We start from the raw sequence: 16164 nt of genomic DNA, 5'->3' as shown, positions 1-16164 counted from the left end.
ATAATAAAAAAAAAATTATAAAGACTCTACGATTAGCGACCGACATCATATTTAGTCGGCCAAAATGATATTTTTAACGACTAACGTGTAATTAGTCGCCAAAAGTAAAGACAATTCCGACTACATATATTTTTAGTAGCGAAATAGTGGATATTTACTGATCAAAACAGTTTAGTAGCTAATATGTGAACATTTGGCGACCAAATATTGTTTGGTAGCTAATGTTTCTACCATTGGTGACCAAAAAAGTTCTAGTAGCTAACGCGTACACCTTTGGCGACTAAATTTAGTTTTGTCGGCAAAATTAGTCACCGAATCTGTTCTTTCTTGTAGTGTTTTGCTATGTTTTTTCGCTCTAATTTATCAATTTATTCTTTTTTTTTTTCGGCAATATTTTAAACATTTCGGTGAGTCTCCAATGATGTTCTTAACGTCCAGTGAACGTTCTGAACATTCCGGTGACTTCCATTAACGTTTTTAACACTTCGATGAACTTTCGGCGATACTCTGGTGACTTCTCGGCGATACTCCGGCAACTTCCCGGTGATGTTGAACATTCCGACGAGTCTCCGGTGACCGTTTGACGAAAGTCCGACGCTAGTATAATGCAACAGTGTCTGTAAATTAAAAAAAAAAAAAGATTTTTTGGTCACAATTAAAAATATATAAGACTAATTGGTACAAGTGTTTTGTTTGAGGATTAGATGGGTCTTGAACTTTATATATGGGACTTATTGGTAAGTTCCTCTTGATTTTTTTATAAATAGTTTGGTGATTGAAAGGTGGTTGAAATGAGATTTTCTCCTTTTTTTTATGGACCCCAAACAAACTTTTTGTGTGCATAAATAGCAACATAATAACTTTCTTTCCTAAAGCACCCCCTCACCTCTCTCTCTCTTTCTCTATCCCTCTCTCTCGCTCATGGCTCACCCAGAACATGATGAGAAGAAGCATGAACTCAACAGAGACTTGTACAGTGCTCTGATGAGAGGAGATGGGAATAAGGTAATTCAACACTGCAAGAAAATCCCACAAGGCCCATTACACTCACTAACCATACACAATGACACAGTCCTCCACATGGCTACTTACTCAAAACAAAAACAGTTAGTGCTTCAATTGCTTCAATTGTTGCCTGATAAAGATAGCAATGAAGACATCATGGCAGAGAATGATATTGGAAACACTATACTCCATGAGGCAGCTACTTCCAACAGGATCGTCCTCGCGGCGAAAGAAATGCTGGGAAAAGCTCCCGAGCTGTTGAGAAAGAAGAACAGGAGGGGAGAGACTGCTCTTTTCCGAGCCGCCCGGTACGGGAAAATGGAGATGTTCAAGTTCCTTGATGATGAAGTCAATAGAGTCTGTGAAAATGAAAGAATAGAAAAGACAGAAAGATGCAGAGAGTTTTATCAAAGGGACGATAATACCACCATTCTTCACATTTCCATCCTCACTGAGCACTTCGGTTTGTTACCCTTATCTTGCCCACACATGCATACTTTTCGCATTTAACTCAAATTTTATTTTGGTGCCAAATTTTTTCATGGGTATATTTTAAGAAACTCTGTGACAAAATTATTAATTTTAACATCTAATTTGAAATTAAAACTGGACATAAAGTGTAAGAATTAAATTATTCAAATTAAAATAATAAAAATCAAAAGTGAAATTTGAGTCAAATTATAAAGACAAAAAGTATAAATTACCCAAAATTTTATTTTTCAATTATTTATTTATTTATTTTTTTAGAGAAAATTTTATTTTGCCCTCTAAACTATCACTCAAAAATCAATTTAACTCATGTCCTTTTAATAATATTAATTTTATACTCAAACTATTCGATTTTATATCAATTTAATCCTTACCGACAACTACCATCTACAATCAAACGGAAGTCACTAACGTGATTCTGAAATTTTATTCAAAACTTCATTTTGTCCCTCCAAATTATCGCCAAAATATCAATAATCAATTAGACCTCTAGATATATAAAAATAATAGTAAATGAATTTAAAAGGGAATATCATTTTGCCCCTCAAATTATTACTCAAAAATCAATTGGCGGTGAGATAAAATTGAAGCAAAATCAAATAATTTAAGTATAAAATTGATATTATTAAGAGAATATGAATTGAATTAATTTTTGAATAATAGTTTGGATGGGCAAAATAATATTTTCTCTAAATTTAAATGTTTAATTATTCAATAATAATTTTCATCATCCAATATCGTTTCCCAAATTTCGGAAGAACATATTTTTCTTCAAACCTGTGTGGTCTAGATTTTAACCCACAGAATTTAACCAACTGTACGGGGAAGAAATAATTCTCCTCGTATAATCCTGTTGACCAAGTCCACGCTCCTCCGTACGACGTCGCTTTATAACCTGAAAACACAAAAGTGAGCTAGCCGGCGGGTGTGTGCCGGAAACCTCTCCGATGCCTAAGTCAGTAAGCTTGACAAATAGACAAAGTTTTATGCTCTCAGAAAGAATTATGTTCAATTACCTCCTCCAAGGTGGTGCTTGTGAGCTTTTATAGGTTTCGAGTGGCACAATCCTAGTAGGACTTTTATTTCTCCATGCAGAGTCCTCCTAGGATTCATACTCCTAAGGATAATGCTTATCCTTTTACACCCTCCCCCACTGCTTAAACCAAGTGGGATGGTTTTCACCATGGCCGAACTACTATATGACCGAAATAGGCTTGGCTATGCAGAGCCACAGAGAAGGCCGAACTGTCCTAAACTCGGTCTTTTCCTCCAACTCCTTATCTCGGCTTTCCCCTGTTCAACCATGGTGTGTTTAGATCAAACTTCCAAATGGCAAGTTCTGACCGACCTAACCATAATATGTCACGACCGGACTAAATGCAAGGCCGGACTCACTTCAAACTGCCACCGGACCGGAGTTGCTTTGCACATTCTTGAATCGGAGTAACCACACCCCTCCTGGGCCGGAATAACGTCACTTCTCCTGGGCCGGAGTACCTATACCTCTACTGAGCCGAAATAACATTACGGCTTCTTACCGATTCCTTCACACTTTGGGCCGTAGGGCCCAACTCACAGCTCGGCCCAATTCTTTCCCAAAAATTACCCTCTCAATTGCCCCTTAATTTCATCTGCATAGCATGATTGAGATTACAAATCCTTCAACCGAGCTGAAGTTCTATAAGCCTTTCCAGCCGAGATAAAAACCCTTCAGTGTATCCAGCCGAGCTAGTTTTACTCCGAACTCTGTTTTATCCGGTCAAAACGTCTCTTCAATCGCGACTGTAACGCTTCCCTTTCCCTTGCCACGTGGCGGGCTCTGATAAGCCGTGAGCTGTCATCACGCCGCCTTCGTACTTCGAACTTTTTGAACAGTCCCGCCCCTTTTTGCCGCGTTTTTCTCTCTCCTCTTTCACAAAACAACCCTTCTTTTTCTTGGATTATTCACCTCCCATTCTTCATCTCCTCTTTCTGTGTTCTTGCAGTTCATGTTCTTCCTTCACTTTTGAGAACTGATTTTGCTGCCACTTCCCCATCATCAGATCCCACTTCTTCCATCTGGTAAGTAGACTCACTTTGCTTCCTTTATTTTGCTTTCGCATCTGTATATCTTGTTTTGTATGTTTTTTGCAAACATTTTCTTTCATTTTTGACGCTTCGCTTTTGTACTTTCACGAAAAAACAATAGCAGAGCTTATATATGCATGAACTCCTATAAAAAAAACTTGCCTTAGATCCAAAACTAGGTAGCAACCGAACTAGGATCCTGTTTGCCCCAAATAGGTAGATCACTGTAGTCAATAACCGAACCAGAACTTGAAAGTTTCAAAGGGTTACCAGAGCCTGACTCACTTTAGCCGAAATAAGATCACCGAGTTTTGAATATATCAAACTAGGAACTTAGGTTTTCAACCGAACAAATGCTTTTGGGGCCAAGCCGGCTTTCTTAGTTCTTAAACCGAACTCAGAAAGCCGCCCCTAGAGGCTTAACCGAAGTAACTTTATTCACACTGCAACCTATTTAGGCCTTGGGGCTAAACCAGCTTTCTTAGTTTTTTAGACCGAACTAGGAAGCTGCCCCTAGACGTTAAACCGGTCTACCGAGCAAACTGCTCAAACCGAGCTACCAAACCTTTTGATGAACCGAGATAGAACCAGTTTCTTGAGGTCGAAGTAGGGCTCTTATACCTTGCTTTTAAATTGTAGCACGGTCCATTGATCAGTGCTTTAACCCCCTCTGTTTTTTACTTTGCAGACTTAGGTTACCCAGGCACTCCTGCGTGCGCTCAACCGAGCTACTGAGCACGATTTTTGCACCGATATAAATTATAAGTAAATTATTCATCAGATGGGTAAGTATAGGTATCTAGTTGAGACCCCTGGTGGCATGGCCGAATTTAGGAAAGATTACCAAATTCCTGATGACGTCCATCTGACGTTGGCCAAAAAAGATGTTATTCCTTGGGAAAATGAAGGCTTCGTCCCTTTTACCCTTCAGTCCATAATAGAAACCGGACTACGGTTTCCTGTCCAACCGTTGATCTGCGAATTTCTTAGGCAGACTAGATTATGCCCCACCCAACTGTCCACCAATACATATCGCATCATAATGGGAATAGCCGCACTGAACCACCAAACCGGACTGAACCTCGGCCTGGCCGAAATTTTCCATCAATACTCCATCGGCTCAAAAGATGCTGGGTGGGTCTATTACCTTAGGATTCGCCGCCGCCGAGAGAAGATAGTTAAAAACACATCGGACAAAGATCTTAACGACGATGATTTTTTCTGGGTCTCTGGGAACTTTGAGGATTTTCAAGCCCAAATTCCTGGCCGACCTATAAATTGGAAAAAGGGAGAGCCCGGTAATTTAACTTCGATCTTCTTCCTTGTATGTTATTTCGGTTTTTTTAGTCTATTAGCCGAACTAACACTTCTCTTTTTGCAGATTTTGCCCACCTCCATTCCCTATACAGCTATCCCAACCTTGCGATTTTGCGAGCCGCACTACGGTGTAAAGAAAGGAGTTGGGCCAAGCTTCTAAACTTTGAACCGACCTACCGATATAGCGGTCGTCGGAAGGCTCGAGTGACCGATTTCCTTCTCGAGGAAGCACCAGAACCGGACCCAACCTTACCTGAAATACGACTTGTCCCATTAACTGCTGAAGAAGAGATGGCAAAGAAAAGCAGAGTTAGGGCCCTTCTGACCGCAACAACCAGGGCCGAAGTACCACCAACTATTGAAGCGCAGCCTGCCGTTGTGGCCCTCCCTTCTCAATGGCTTTCTTCATCTCGCCCTTCCAAACGCGCCCGATCTACATCGACCGAACAGTAACTTGTCGATGAGGTTGAATCCGTCCCCCAAAGTCCTCAACCTTCCCCCCAACCGGAGCAAACTGACCGAGCTGAATCTCCGAAGTGGGCTCCGCCGCTGACCTTCAATGACCGAGACATCAAAGCTACTGACTCGGTCGTGGCTGAAAAAGATCACCAATTGGCCTTTAACCTGGCCAAAAGTGTGTGCCTCCCCAAGGGCATGGAGCACCACTTAAAGCAATTAAACACCGAAATGAAGTCAATCCGGTCCACATCGGAGTCCATGATCTTGGTAAGTAGCTCTGTCTGTTTTTTCTGCCTAAATTTTCCAACTTTTACTTCGGCTCAAAGGAAATCTTTGTTTTGCCAGGCCTTACAAAAGAACAATATTACTTACAAGAAAGTCCAAGAACTGAGAAAAACCACAAGGCAAGCAATGGCGGAAGCCGAGGCAAAGGCGGCCGAGCTAGAAGAAGCCGAAAAGAGAATGGCCGAGCTACAAGCGGAGAACGGCCGTCTTGCCGATCTGGTTAGTTCGGCGGAGGTAGAGAGGCAGAAAGCGGCCATTGCTATGAAGGACAAATATCTGCGGGAGTTGGTGAAGCTTGAGAAGAGAAAAGACACCGAAATAAGCGAACTAAAAAAGAGCGTGGAGGCGGCCGAAAAGGAGGGGTAAAAGCGAGGTTACAAGGAGGCAGAAGACGCCTATGTCAAACAATGCGACGCCGCGAAGGAGCTGTTCTTTAAGTGCGGCTGGAGGGCGGCTGTGGAGAAGCTCGGTTATGATCAACAGACCGAGGTCTTCGACCCTCCAGCTTACTTTATACCGAAGTCCCTTGCGGAGTATGCAGACGCCTTGCAACAAGAGTTTCTGGAGGACTCAGACTCTGATGACTCCTCTGCTCCCGAAGACATTCCGGTTGTAAGTGCAGACCCGTCACTTCGGTTGGAGCCCATGGTGGATGACCTACCTATCGAACAGCCAAATGAAACCGTGGTTCCAACCGAAAGCATTCTGGCAACCGAGAGTGAACTTCCTCTTGCAATCGGTCTTCAAGTTGCTGGTGACGCTGTTTTTGACGCCGAAATTGAAGAACTTTTTTCCTGATTGTGTATTTTTTCTTTGTTGCTCTTTGCCGTTGTAATCGAACTATGAACATCCTTTGTAATAGTTTCAATGAATGAAAAATTTTGCTTTAACTCTTGTTCCGGTTCTGATGGGTATGCCTGTACTTTGTAATGCTCCAGTTACTCCAACTGTTATTTCGGTTTTAGATGGTTAAACTATACCTGCCAGCCAACCACTCCTTAGCCGATATGCTTACTTCGGCTGAGGAGTACAAAGTGTTGATTTATTCCAGCCAACCACTCTTCAGCCATGCACTTACTTCGGCTGAAGAGTAACAAGTGTTGGTTTATTCCAGCCAACCACTCTTCAGCCATGCACTTACTTCGGCTGAAGAGTAACAAGAGTTGGTTTATTCCAGCCAACCACTCTTCAGCCTTACCCTTACTTCGGCTGAAGAGTAACAAGTGTTGGTTTATTCCAGCCAACCACTCTTCAGTCACACACTTACTTCGGCTGAAGAGTAACAAGTGTTGGTTTATTCCAGCCAACCACTCTTCAGCCTTACCCTTACTTCGGCTGAAGAGTAATAAGAGTTGGTTTATTCCAGCCAACCACTCTTCAGCCTTACCCTTACTTCGGCTGAAGAGTAATAAGAGTTGGTTTATTCCAGCCAACCACTCTTCAGCCTTACCCTTACTTCGGCTGAAGAGTAACAAGTGTTGGTTTATTCCAGCCAACCACTCTTCAGCCATACCCTTACTTCGGCTGAAGAGTAATAAGAGTTGGTTTATTCCAGCCAACCACTCTTCAGCCTTACCCTTACTTCGGCTGAAGAGTAACAAGTGTTGGTTTATTCCAGCCAACCACTCTTCAGCCATACACTTACTTTGGCTGAAGAGTAACAAGTGTTGGTTTATTCCAGCCAACCTCTAAGTTAGTTTTTCCAGCTAACTTAGAATAAAATGCCTGTATTAAACCTAATCTATACTAAGGCTAACTCTTACAGAAAATAACTTGTGCTGAAAAAGAATTGCTTGTTTTATTGAAGGAAGAAAAAATTACATATGTTTGAAAAAGAAAAGCTAAAAGTAAAATAACTTGAGATTGGCCGTATTCCATGGCCTAGGGATTGCCTTGCCATCCTTGTCTTCTAGGTGGTATGCCCCTTTGCCTACTAACCCAACCACCTTATAAGGACCTTCCCAATTTGGGCCTAACTTGCCGTCTCCTGGGATCAAGGTGTTTCCCATTACTTTGCGTAGTACCCAATCCCCAATCTTGAATTGTCTTGGATGAACCTTTTTGCTGTATTTTCGGATTAACTCTTGTTGGTATGAGGCGATGTGGACTAGTGCTCTTTCTCTTCTTTCTTCTGCAAGGTCGAGTTCTAAGGCTATGGCTTCTCCATTTAAGTTTGGATCAAAATTTTCGCTTCGAATTGTGGGGAGGCCAACTTCTAGTGGGATCACCGCTTCCATTCCATAGGCTAAGGAGAATGGTGTTTCTCCAGTTGATCGCCGAGGCGTGGTGCGGTAAGCCCATAAGACGTGAGGAAGTTCATCTGCCCACTTGCCTTTTGCTTTCTCTAGCCTTTTCTTTAGTCCATCCAAGACAACCTTATTTGATGCTTCTGCTTGCCCATTTGCTTGAGGATATGCTGGTGTAGAATTGTAGAACTCTATCTTGTACTCTTCACAAAAGCTTCTGAAGATTCTGCCGTCGAATTGAGTACCATTGTCTGAGATCAGTGCTTTTGGTATGCCAAACCGAGTGATGATATTCTGCCAAACAAACTTCTTCACGTCTTTCTCTTTGATTGATGCCAACGCTTCTGCTTCTACCCACTTTGTGAAGTAGTCTGTTGCTGCGAGAAAGAACTTCCTGCCGCCGGGCGCTGTTGGAAGTGGTCCTACTATGTCCAAGCCCCACATTGCGAAAGGCCATGGGCTTGTCAGTGGTAGGAGTTCTCTTGCTGGTTGATGTATCTGGTGCGTGAATTTTTGGCATTTCTCACACTTTTTCACATACTTCTCTGAATCTGCCTGCATATAGGGCCACCAATATCCTTGCGAAATAGCCCTGTAAGCGAGCGGTCTTCCTCCTTGATGTCTTCCACACACCCCTTCGTGTATTTCAAACAAGAATGCTTCTACTTTGCTGGGGTGAACGCACTTGAGGTAAGGCCCAGAGAATGACTTCTTGTATAATGCCAAAGATGGAGATAGCCAAAATCGCTGCGACTTTGCCCTTATTCTGTTGGCTTCTTTTTTCTCTTCTGGTAGGATGCCGTCTTTTAGGAACAGGATGATGGGATCCATCCAAGAAGGGCCTAATTCTGTGCAGCATACTTCTTCTGCTTCGGGGTCTTCTATGCTTGGTCTTGGTAAGAAGTCGATGAGTAATGGATGAGGGATTGATGTATCTGCTATTGAGGCAAGGCCTGCTAGTTCGTCCGCTCGGCAGTTTTCCTCTTTGCCAATTTGTTCTATTCTTACTACATCAAACTTCTTGATCTCTGTTCTGACTAACTCTTGGTACTTGGCCATTCTGTCGTCCTTTGCTTCGTATTCGCCAGAAATTTGGTTTACCACCAGCAGAGAGTCACTGTATACCATTAGTTCGGTTGCTTTCATGAAGTGTGCTGACTTGAGTCCTGCGAGAAGCGCCTCATACTCCGCTTCATTGTTGGATGCTGGGAAGCCAAGGTTGATTGCTTGCTCTATAACCAGGCCGTCTAGAGAGATGAGGACTATGCCAAGCCCTGCACCATGTCGGTTGGATGCTCCATCCACAAAGAGCTTCCACATCTCTCCAACGAATAGTTTCCAGCAAGTGGAAGGATCAGATGATGTCGTGAGGTCAAGAATGGTGTTTTCTTCCAGGTCCATGTTGGCTGTCTGCCCTTCGTCTTCTGTTTGAACTGTTGGTGAGCCTTTGTTTGCCTCTTCCTTGTTGTCCTTAGTATGGTCTGCCTTGGTGCTTGATTGACTACCTTTCACTAGGGGTTGCGCTATTCCGGCGTCAACTTCCGTCCCTAGTTCGGTTGTGTCAGTTAGGTCGACTGGGCAGATATGATGACTTCCAGGAGTAAACTCTGCGACGAAGTCTGCCAAAGATTGGGCTTTTATTGCGGTCTTGGGTTGGAACTTAATGTCGAATTGTCCCAACTCTACTGCCCACTTCAAAATTCGCCCACTAAAGTTCGCCCTTTCAAACAGAGCTTTTAGTGGAAAGGCTGTGAGGACGACTATGGTGTGGGCGTGAAAGTAGTGCGCCAATTTTCTGGATGCCATCATTAATGCTAATGCTAGTTTCTCCAAGGGCAAGTACCTTGTTTCGGCTCCCAACAATGTCTTACTGACATAAAAGATGGGCAAGTGTTGTATTCCTTCTGCACGAACCAACACTGCGCTAACTGCGTGCTGAGAGACTGCCAGGTACAAAAAGAGTTCTTCACCAGGTACTGGAGTAACAAGTAGTGGTGGGGAAGACATGTACTCCTTCAAGCTTTCCAGAGCTCGGTCGCATTCTTCGTCCCACTCAAACTTGGCTTTTAAAGCTTGGAAGAATGGTCGTAGTCTGTCTGATGACCTGCTTATGAACCGGTTGAGCGCAGCTGCCATACCAGTGAGATGCTGTACTTCTTTGACTGAGTTTGGTCTCTCCAATTCCTAGATTGCTTTAATCTGAGATGGGTCTGCTTCTATACCTCGGTTGGTCACCAGGAAGCCCAAGAATTTGCCAGATCCAACTCCGAATGCGCATTTGGACGCATTGAGGCGCAACTTGTGTTTCTTCAGGATCTGGAACATCTCGCCTAGATCTTTAAGGTGGTTATTCTTATCCTTGCTTTTGACCACCATGTCGTCGATGTAAGCCTCCATTGTTCTGCCTAACAATGGTTCAAACATCTTGGTGACCATCCGTTGGAATGTCGCCCTTGCGTTCTTTAGGCCAAAGGGCATGACCTTGTAGCAATATAACCCCCTTGGTGTTGTGAAGGATGTGACCTCCTGGTCTGGTTCATGCATGGCGATCTGGTGGTAGCCTCTGTATGCATCCAGAAAGCTAAGTCGGTTATGCCCTGCCGTTAGGTCCACTAGTTGATCTATCCTTGGTAGAGGAAAGCTATCTTTTGGGCACGCCTTGTTGACTGTTTTGTAGTCGACGCAGACACGCCATTTACCATTCTTTTTTGGCACAACGACTGTGTTGGAGATCCACCTTGGGTAGTGCACTTCTCTTATTGCTCCTGCCTCCAGCAGGTTGCCTACCTCTTCTGCCACTATTTCGGCGTGGTGGAGTGCCGATCTCGTGTGCGTTGGATGACTGGTCTGGCGGATGGGTGGACATTGAGTTGGTGACTGATGAAGTTTGGATCAATGCCTGGCATGTCGTAGGGTGTCCAGGCAAACACTTCGATATTAGAGGTCAAGAATTCCAAGACCTCTAATCTCTCAGTGCTGGACAACGATGAGCCAAGCAAGAAGAACTTATCCGGGTTCTTCTCATCTATTTTTACCTCCACCAAGTCCTCCACCGCTTTCTGATCAGCCTCTTTGCCGACGTCCGCGAATAGTTCATTACTTTTTGGTTCTTCCACCGAATGAACGTATCCTTTGGCAGCTCGGCTTCCATTTGCTGTGGCGAAGCATTGTTTTGACATGATCTGATCACCATAGACTTCTTCGATTATGCTGGTGTCGTTGGGGAACCGCATTACCTGATGGTATGATGACGCTACCGAACGCATGGCATGCAGCCATGTTCTGCCCAAGATGATGTTGTATGTGGAGGGGACCTTCAATACCCAGAACTCCACTTGTTTTGTTACACTCCCTGCTCTGACTGGAAGGATTATTTTGCCGACAGGCCACTCTAGCATGGAGTTGAATCCAATCAGGGGAGAAACTGGAGGCGCCAAGTCTTTGTCTTGCAGCTTCAGTTGCTTGAATGTGTCGTAGTACATGATCTCACATGAACTACCTTGGTCGATCAGAATCCGCTTGACGTCAAAATCTTTGACTCGGAGAGTGACAACCAGAGCATCATTGTGAGGACAGTATATTCGATCCAGGTCTTTATCCGAAAAAGACATGACGTTTGTTGCCTCCGTCCTCCCTTTCTTGGTGGTAGGTTGGGCACCTAGCACTTCTCTAAAGTGCTCAGCCTTTTTGATTGACCCTCTGAGCTCGCATACCCGCTCAGGTTCAAAAACTCCATGTATGACATTGATAATACCTTGAGGCGGTGCATCGATTGGCATTCTGTTGGGATGGTCATTATGATCTTGGGGGGCCAGTTGCGTCCTTCCTTCAATGTATTTGTCCAAGTGGCCTGCTGCCACCAATTCTTCCAAGTGCTGTCTCAGTGGCGTGCAATTCTCAGTTCGGTGCCCCTTTTCTTTGTGGAAGGTGCACCGTGATCTGTCGTCGTAATTTTTCTGAGCTTCCCCTAGTTTGGCTGGCCACTTGACAAAAGGCTCATCTTTTATTTCGCTCAGAATCCGATATATTGGTTTTTTGAACACCGTTGTTATGGCAGTGCGGATTCTCAACCATCTTTTGTCTGGGTCTTCTCCGTTATCTCGTCTGCCACGCCCGTTTTTGTTCTGCCGATCTACTGTATTGACCTTTGCTGAGGTCTTCTTTTCTGGTTCTGCGGTTGCATTAGATTTTGCTTTTGCACGTGCGCCATCCTCTTCTACCCTGATGTGCTGATGCACTCTTTCCATCAGGGCCTCCATGGTGAGGGGTGGCGTCATGGTAATCGAATCCCTTAGTCTGTTTCCTATTGGTAGGCCTCTTTTATATTGCGCAATGGCTAGATTGGTGGGGCAATCTCCAATTTGGTTGAATGTCTCCCAGTAGCGACTGTTGTAAGATCTGAGGGTCTCTTTTTCACCCATGTCGATGGAGAGTAACTGGTCTATCTCCACCGGTGTTTTAGTATTTGTTCGAAACCTCGTTACGAACGCTTCTGCCAATTGGGCCCAGGAGGCTATGCTGCCCTCTGGGAGCTTTTCGAACCAAGTCAAGCCTAGGTCGCCAAGACTTGACGGGAAGAGTATGCACATTAAGGCCTCGTTTCGCCTGTACACAGCCATGACTTGGCGAAAGTGGCTCAGGTGTGAATACGGGTCCGTCTTCCCTTCATATGTATTGAATTTCGGCTGAAGGATGCCTGATGGTAGGGGCGCGTTTTCGATTGCTGGAACAAACGGCGAAGTCTGTAGTCTTGCCAATGCTTTGTCCGTTGGTTCGTAGGCCGGTCGCGGTATTGGCATTCCAACCTCGACGCTTCCATGCGTCCGAGGAGCCAACCGTTGTAAGACCGAGACTCGGTGTGGGTCCCTTGCCCTGGCATCCTCCTTGCATCGTGCTTTTTCTTCGAGCACGGTTCGTAAGTCGGATGACCTGGGTAGCTCTGTTTGTTTAGATCTAGTTTGGTGTGAATGTGAAGGCCAATACGTGCTTCCTTCAGTGTATGATCTTTCGGATCTCGTCCTCTCAGACCTGGAGTGACGAGTCCTGGAAGATAAGGAATGAGTGTCGCCTGTCCTGAGGCTTCTGCTCCTTCCTTAGGAGGGTGTAGTATTCCTACTATGATTCTCTGAGTGGCGAGGGGGCGTCTTGTGCTTGCGCCCCTCTCCTGTCGCCACATCTTTAGTCTTCATCTGGCGTTTCAAAGCCTCCATGTCCGCCGCCATCTTCCGAATTAGTTCATCTTGCTCCTTCACGCGATCTTCCATGGCTTGAGGATCAATCCTCCTCCTTTGCCTGTCAGGACTTTGAGAGTGACGAGGGCTGTTATTCCGCCTTCTCCTGCCACTCCTCCTGGAGTTATGTTGTTGGGGCTCCAGATCTTCCATAGGAGGGACAGAGGGTAATCCTTCTCGCCTTGCGCCCCCGTCTGGAGTTAGCCCATCAACGGCGGACTGCGGTAGCTCTTCAATGTGTGCCATTGATTGAAAAGAGGAGAAGCTTAGTCAAGAGGTTTTTGTTCTTGTCTGTATGTTCCCACAGACGGCGCCAATTGTACGGGGAAGAAATAATTCTTCTCGTATAATCCTGTTGACCAAGTCCACGCTCCTCCGTACGACGTCGCTTTATAACTTGAAAACACAAAAGTGAGCTAGCCGGCGGGTGTGTGCCGGAAACCTCTCCGATGCCTAAGTCAGTAAGCTTGACAAATAGACAAAGTTTTATGCTCTCAGAAAGAATTATGTTCAATTACCTCCTCCAAGGTGGTGCTTGTGAGCTTTTATAGGTTTCGAGTGGCACAATCCTAGTAGGACTTTTATTTCTCCATGCAGAGTCCTCCTAGGATTCATACTCCTAAGGATAATGCTTATCCTTTTACACCCTCCCCCACTGCTTAAACCAAGTGGGATGGTTTTCACCATGGCCGAACTACTATATTACCGAAATAGGCTTGGCTATGCAGAGCCACAGAGAAGGCCGAACTGTCCTAAGCTCGGTCTTTTCCTCCAACTCCTTATCTCGGCTTTCCCCTGTTCAACCATGGTGTGTTTAGATCAAACTTCCAAATGGCAAGTTCTGACCGACCTAACCATAATATGTCACGACCGGACTAAATGCAAGGCCGGACTCACTTCAAACTGCCACCGGACCGGAGTTGCTTTGCACATTCTTGAACCGGAGTAACCACACCCCTCCTGGGCCGGAATAACGTCACTTCTCCTGGGCCGGAGTACCTATACCTCTACTGAGCTGAAATAACATTACGGCTTCTTACCGATTCCTTCACACTTTGGGCCGCAGGGCCCAACTCACAGCTCGGCCCAATTCTTTCCCAAAAATTACCCTCTCACCAACTATTTGTCGATCAGTCTTTTTGAGATTAATCTAGAAGACAAACTAGTTACAATTGCTAAGAGAGAGAGTGTGTAGACTTGGAATTTTGGGCTCAATTAGTTTTCCTAGGACTGATTCAAGGTAATTTAAGACTTAAAGCAACAATTTTAAATGAATCATATTTTTAAATAATTTCTTTGTAAATGTTACTATTTAAAATTTATTTCTCGCCTTTTTAGATCAACATTATTATTAGATATTTAAATTTAATTATATATATATTAGGGGTCTAATTGATATTTTGAAAATAGTTTGAAGAATAAATGAAGTTTCAAAATAAGTTTCGATACCACGTCAGCAACTTCTGTTTGATTATATACGGCAGCTACCAACAGGGCTAAAATTAGTATAAAAGTGAATAATTTAGGTATAAAATTGATATTATTAAAAAAAATAAAGGTTAAATTAATTTTTTGAGTAAAAATTTGAAGGCCAAAATGAAATTTCCTCTATTTTTCTGGATTTCTTTCAACTTCGAATAAATAAAAAAAAAATTTAGGTTTGTCTCGACTAAACGATGCTAATTTTTTTTAAAAAAAAAAAAAAATGAATCAAGATGGATTTTGAAAAATAAATAAATTTGATGTAATTTTTAGAAATTTTACTAACATTAATTTTAAATAAAAATAGCTTAACTAGGTATGATTAAATAAAAATAAACAGTTTTTTTGTTGCATTTTGTAATCTATGCAATGAACTTAAATAGATTAGTAATGTTAAAAATATTGGAGTAATAGTTGCTTTTTGTATGTGACTAATTAACATAGTTTTAAATAGTTGTATTGTTTCGTCGCGATTTAATAATGTTAAAAATATTGAGTGATACGTATTGTGACTTAAGCATTGCAGTTATGAATTTTTTAAAATCATGACCACAAACAGGTGCCAACAAAAAACATATGAGATTACATCAATAAAGTAGAAAAAGTATAAAAAGCATCAAAGTATAACAACCCAATCCTAACTAGATTCGCACCAACAAGAATACTCAATCATTTGCTTACACAAACCTCAAAGTTGGTGAGAAACCAACAGGTGCCGACAAAACCAGCAACCAACAGCAAAAAAAACCCATATTTAAAATGAAATTAGACCAGCAACAACAGAACAAGATTGCTGCACAACATAATTCACTCCTTTTAAATTATACTTGGCCCATACTGCCATCCTTACCTTGATTAATTCTCCAATCTCCAACAGTTTAGGTTGCACCCATTGAACACACAAATCAATTCGAACACTCCACACTGAACACAATAAGGCAAGAGGTAATACCTTCCATATCTACAATTCCTTCTTCTAGAATCTGATACCCTTCCACCAATAAAACACCTCCTCAATTGTACTTGGTGATGCCCAACTGACTCCCCACCAATTCAGAGTTTCTGACCAAATCTTCCAAACCCCATAGCAATGTAAGAGAATATGATTAACAGTTTCAGCCTCAGCTTTGCAACAAGCGCACACATTATTCACACTACTGCTTAATACCCAAATTCTTTGTAAAAAAGCTGCTGTCTTAAACCCCCCTTTCCATGCTAACCACCAAAAAAATTGAACTTTAGGTGGTGCAAACTTATGCCACAGCATCCTCGAAATTTGCAGCTTAGGCCATCCATGCCTTCAGCCCACTTCCCCAATGATGCTACAGTAAACTGACTTGAATCAGATGCAGTCCACTTGAGAGAATCAGAATAATTAGGTCTTAGCTCTGGGGCATTATTAAGCAGACCATGCAACCTACCAACCTCCTCTTCTTCTCATGCTAGAAGGGGTCTTCTAAAAGAGAGCTTCCAATCTCCACTTCTATCTCTTCTTTGCACAAAATCCTGAAGGGACCCTTCTTTGTCATTAGAGATACTAAACAATCTAGGAAACTCTTCCTTCAATTGAGTATTCATATACC

At 43.2% G+C, this 16164-nt stretch overlaps 1 protein-coding gene and 1 long non-coding RNA gene across 3 annotated transcripts in view; both read left to right on the top strand.

Annotated features, from left to right (window-relative positions):
• Positions 1 to 791: 791 nt before the first annotated feature.
• The window catches only part of LOC114271008 (uncharacterized), a 29510-nt gene continuing 14137 nt past the window's right edge, over positions 792 to 16164 (top strand). For both annotated transcript variants that reach the window (XM_028212631.2, XM_028212630.2), the window contains exon 1: positions 792 to 1468. In XM_028212631.2, coding sequence (XP_028068432.2) covers positions 922 to 1468 — 547 coding nt within the window. In that variant the 5' untranslated portion in view covers positions 792 to 921. The remainder of the gene's footprint in view (positions 1469 to 16164) is intronic.
• Positions 1481 to 6515, top strand: LOC145798927 (uncharacterized). Its single transcript, XR_014340824.1, has 2 exons — positions 1481 to 5604; positions 5683 to 6515. It is a non-coding gene; the product is annotated as an uncharacterized LOC145798927 (long non-coding RNA).

The sequence above is a fragment of the Camellia sinensis genome, chromosome 9, assembly GCF_055761805.1.
Source record: "Camellia sinensis isolate YWXY chromosome 9, ASM5576180v1, whole genome shotgun sequence".
NCBI lineage: Eukaryota > Viridiplantae > Streptophyta > Magnoliopsida > Ericales > Theaceae > Camellia > Camellia sinensis.
This window is presented reverse-complemented; position numbering and strand designations above follow the sequence as displayed.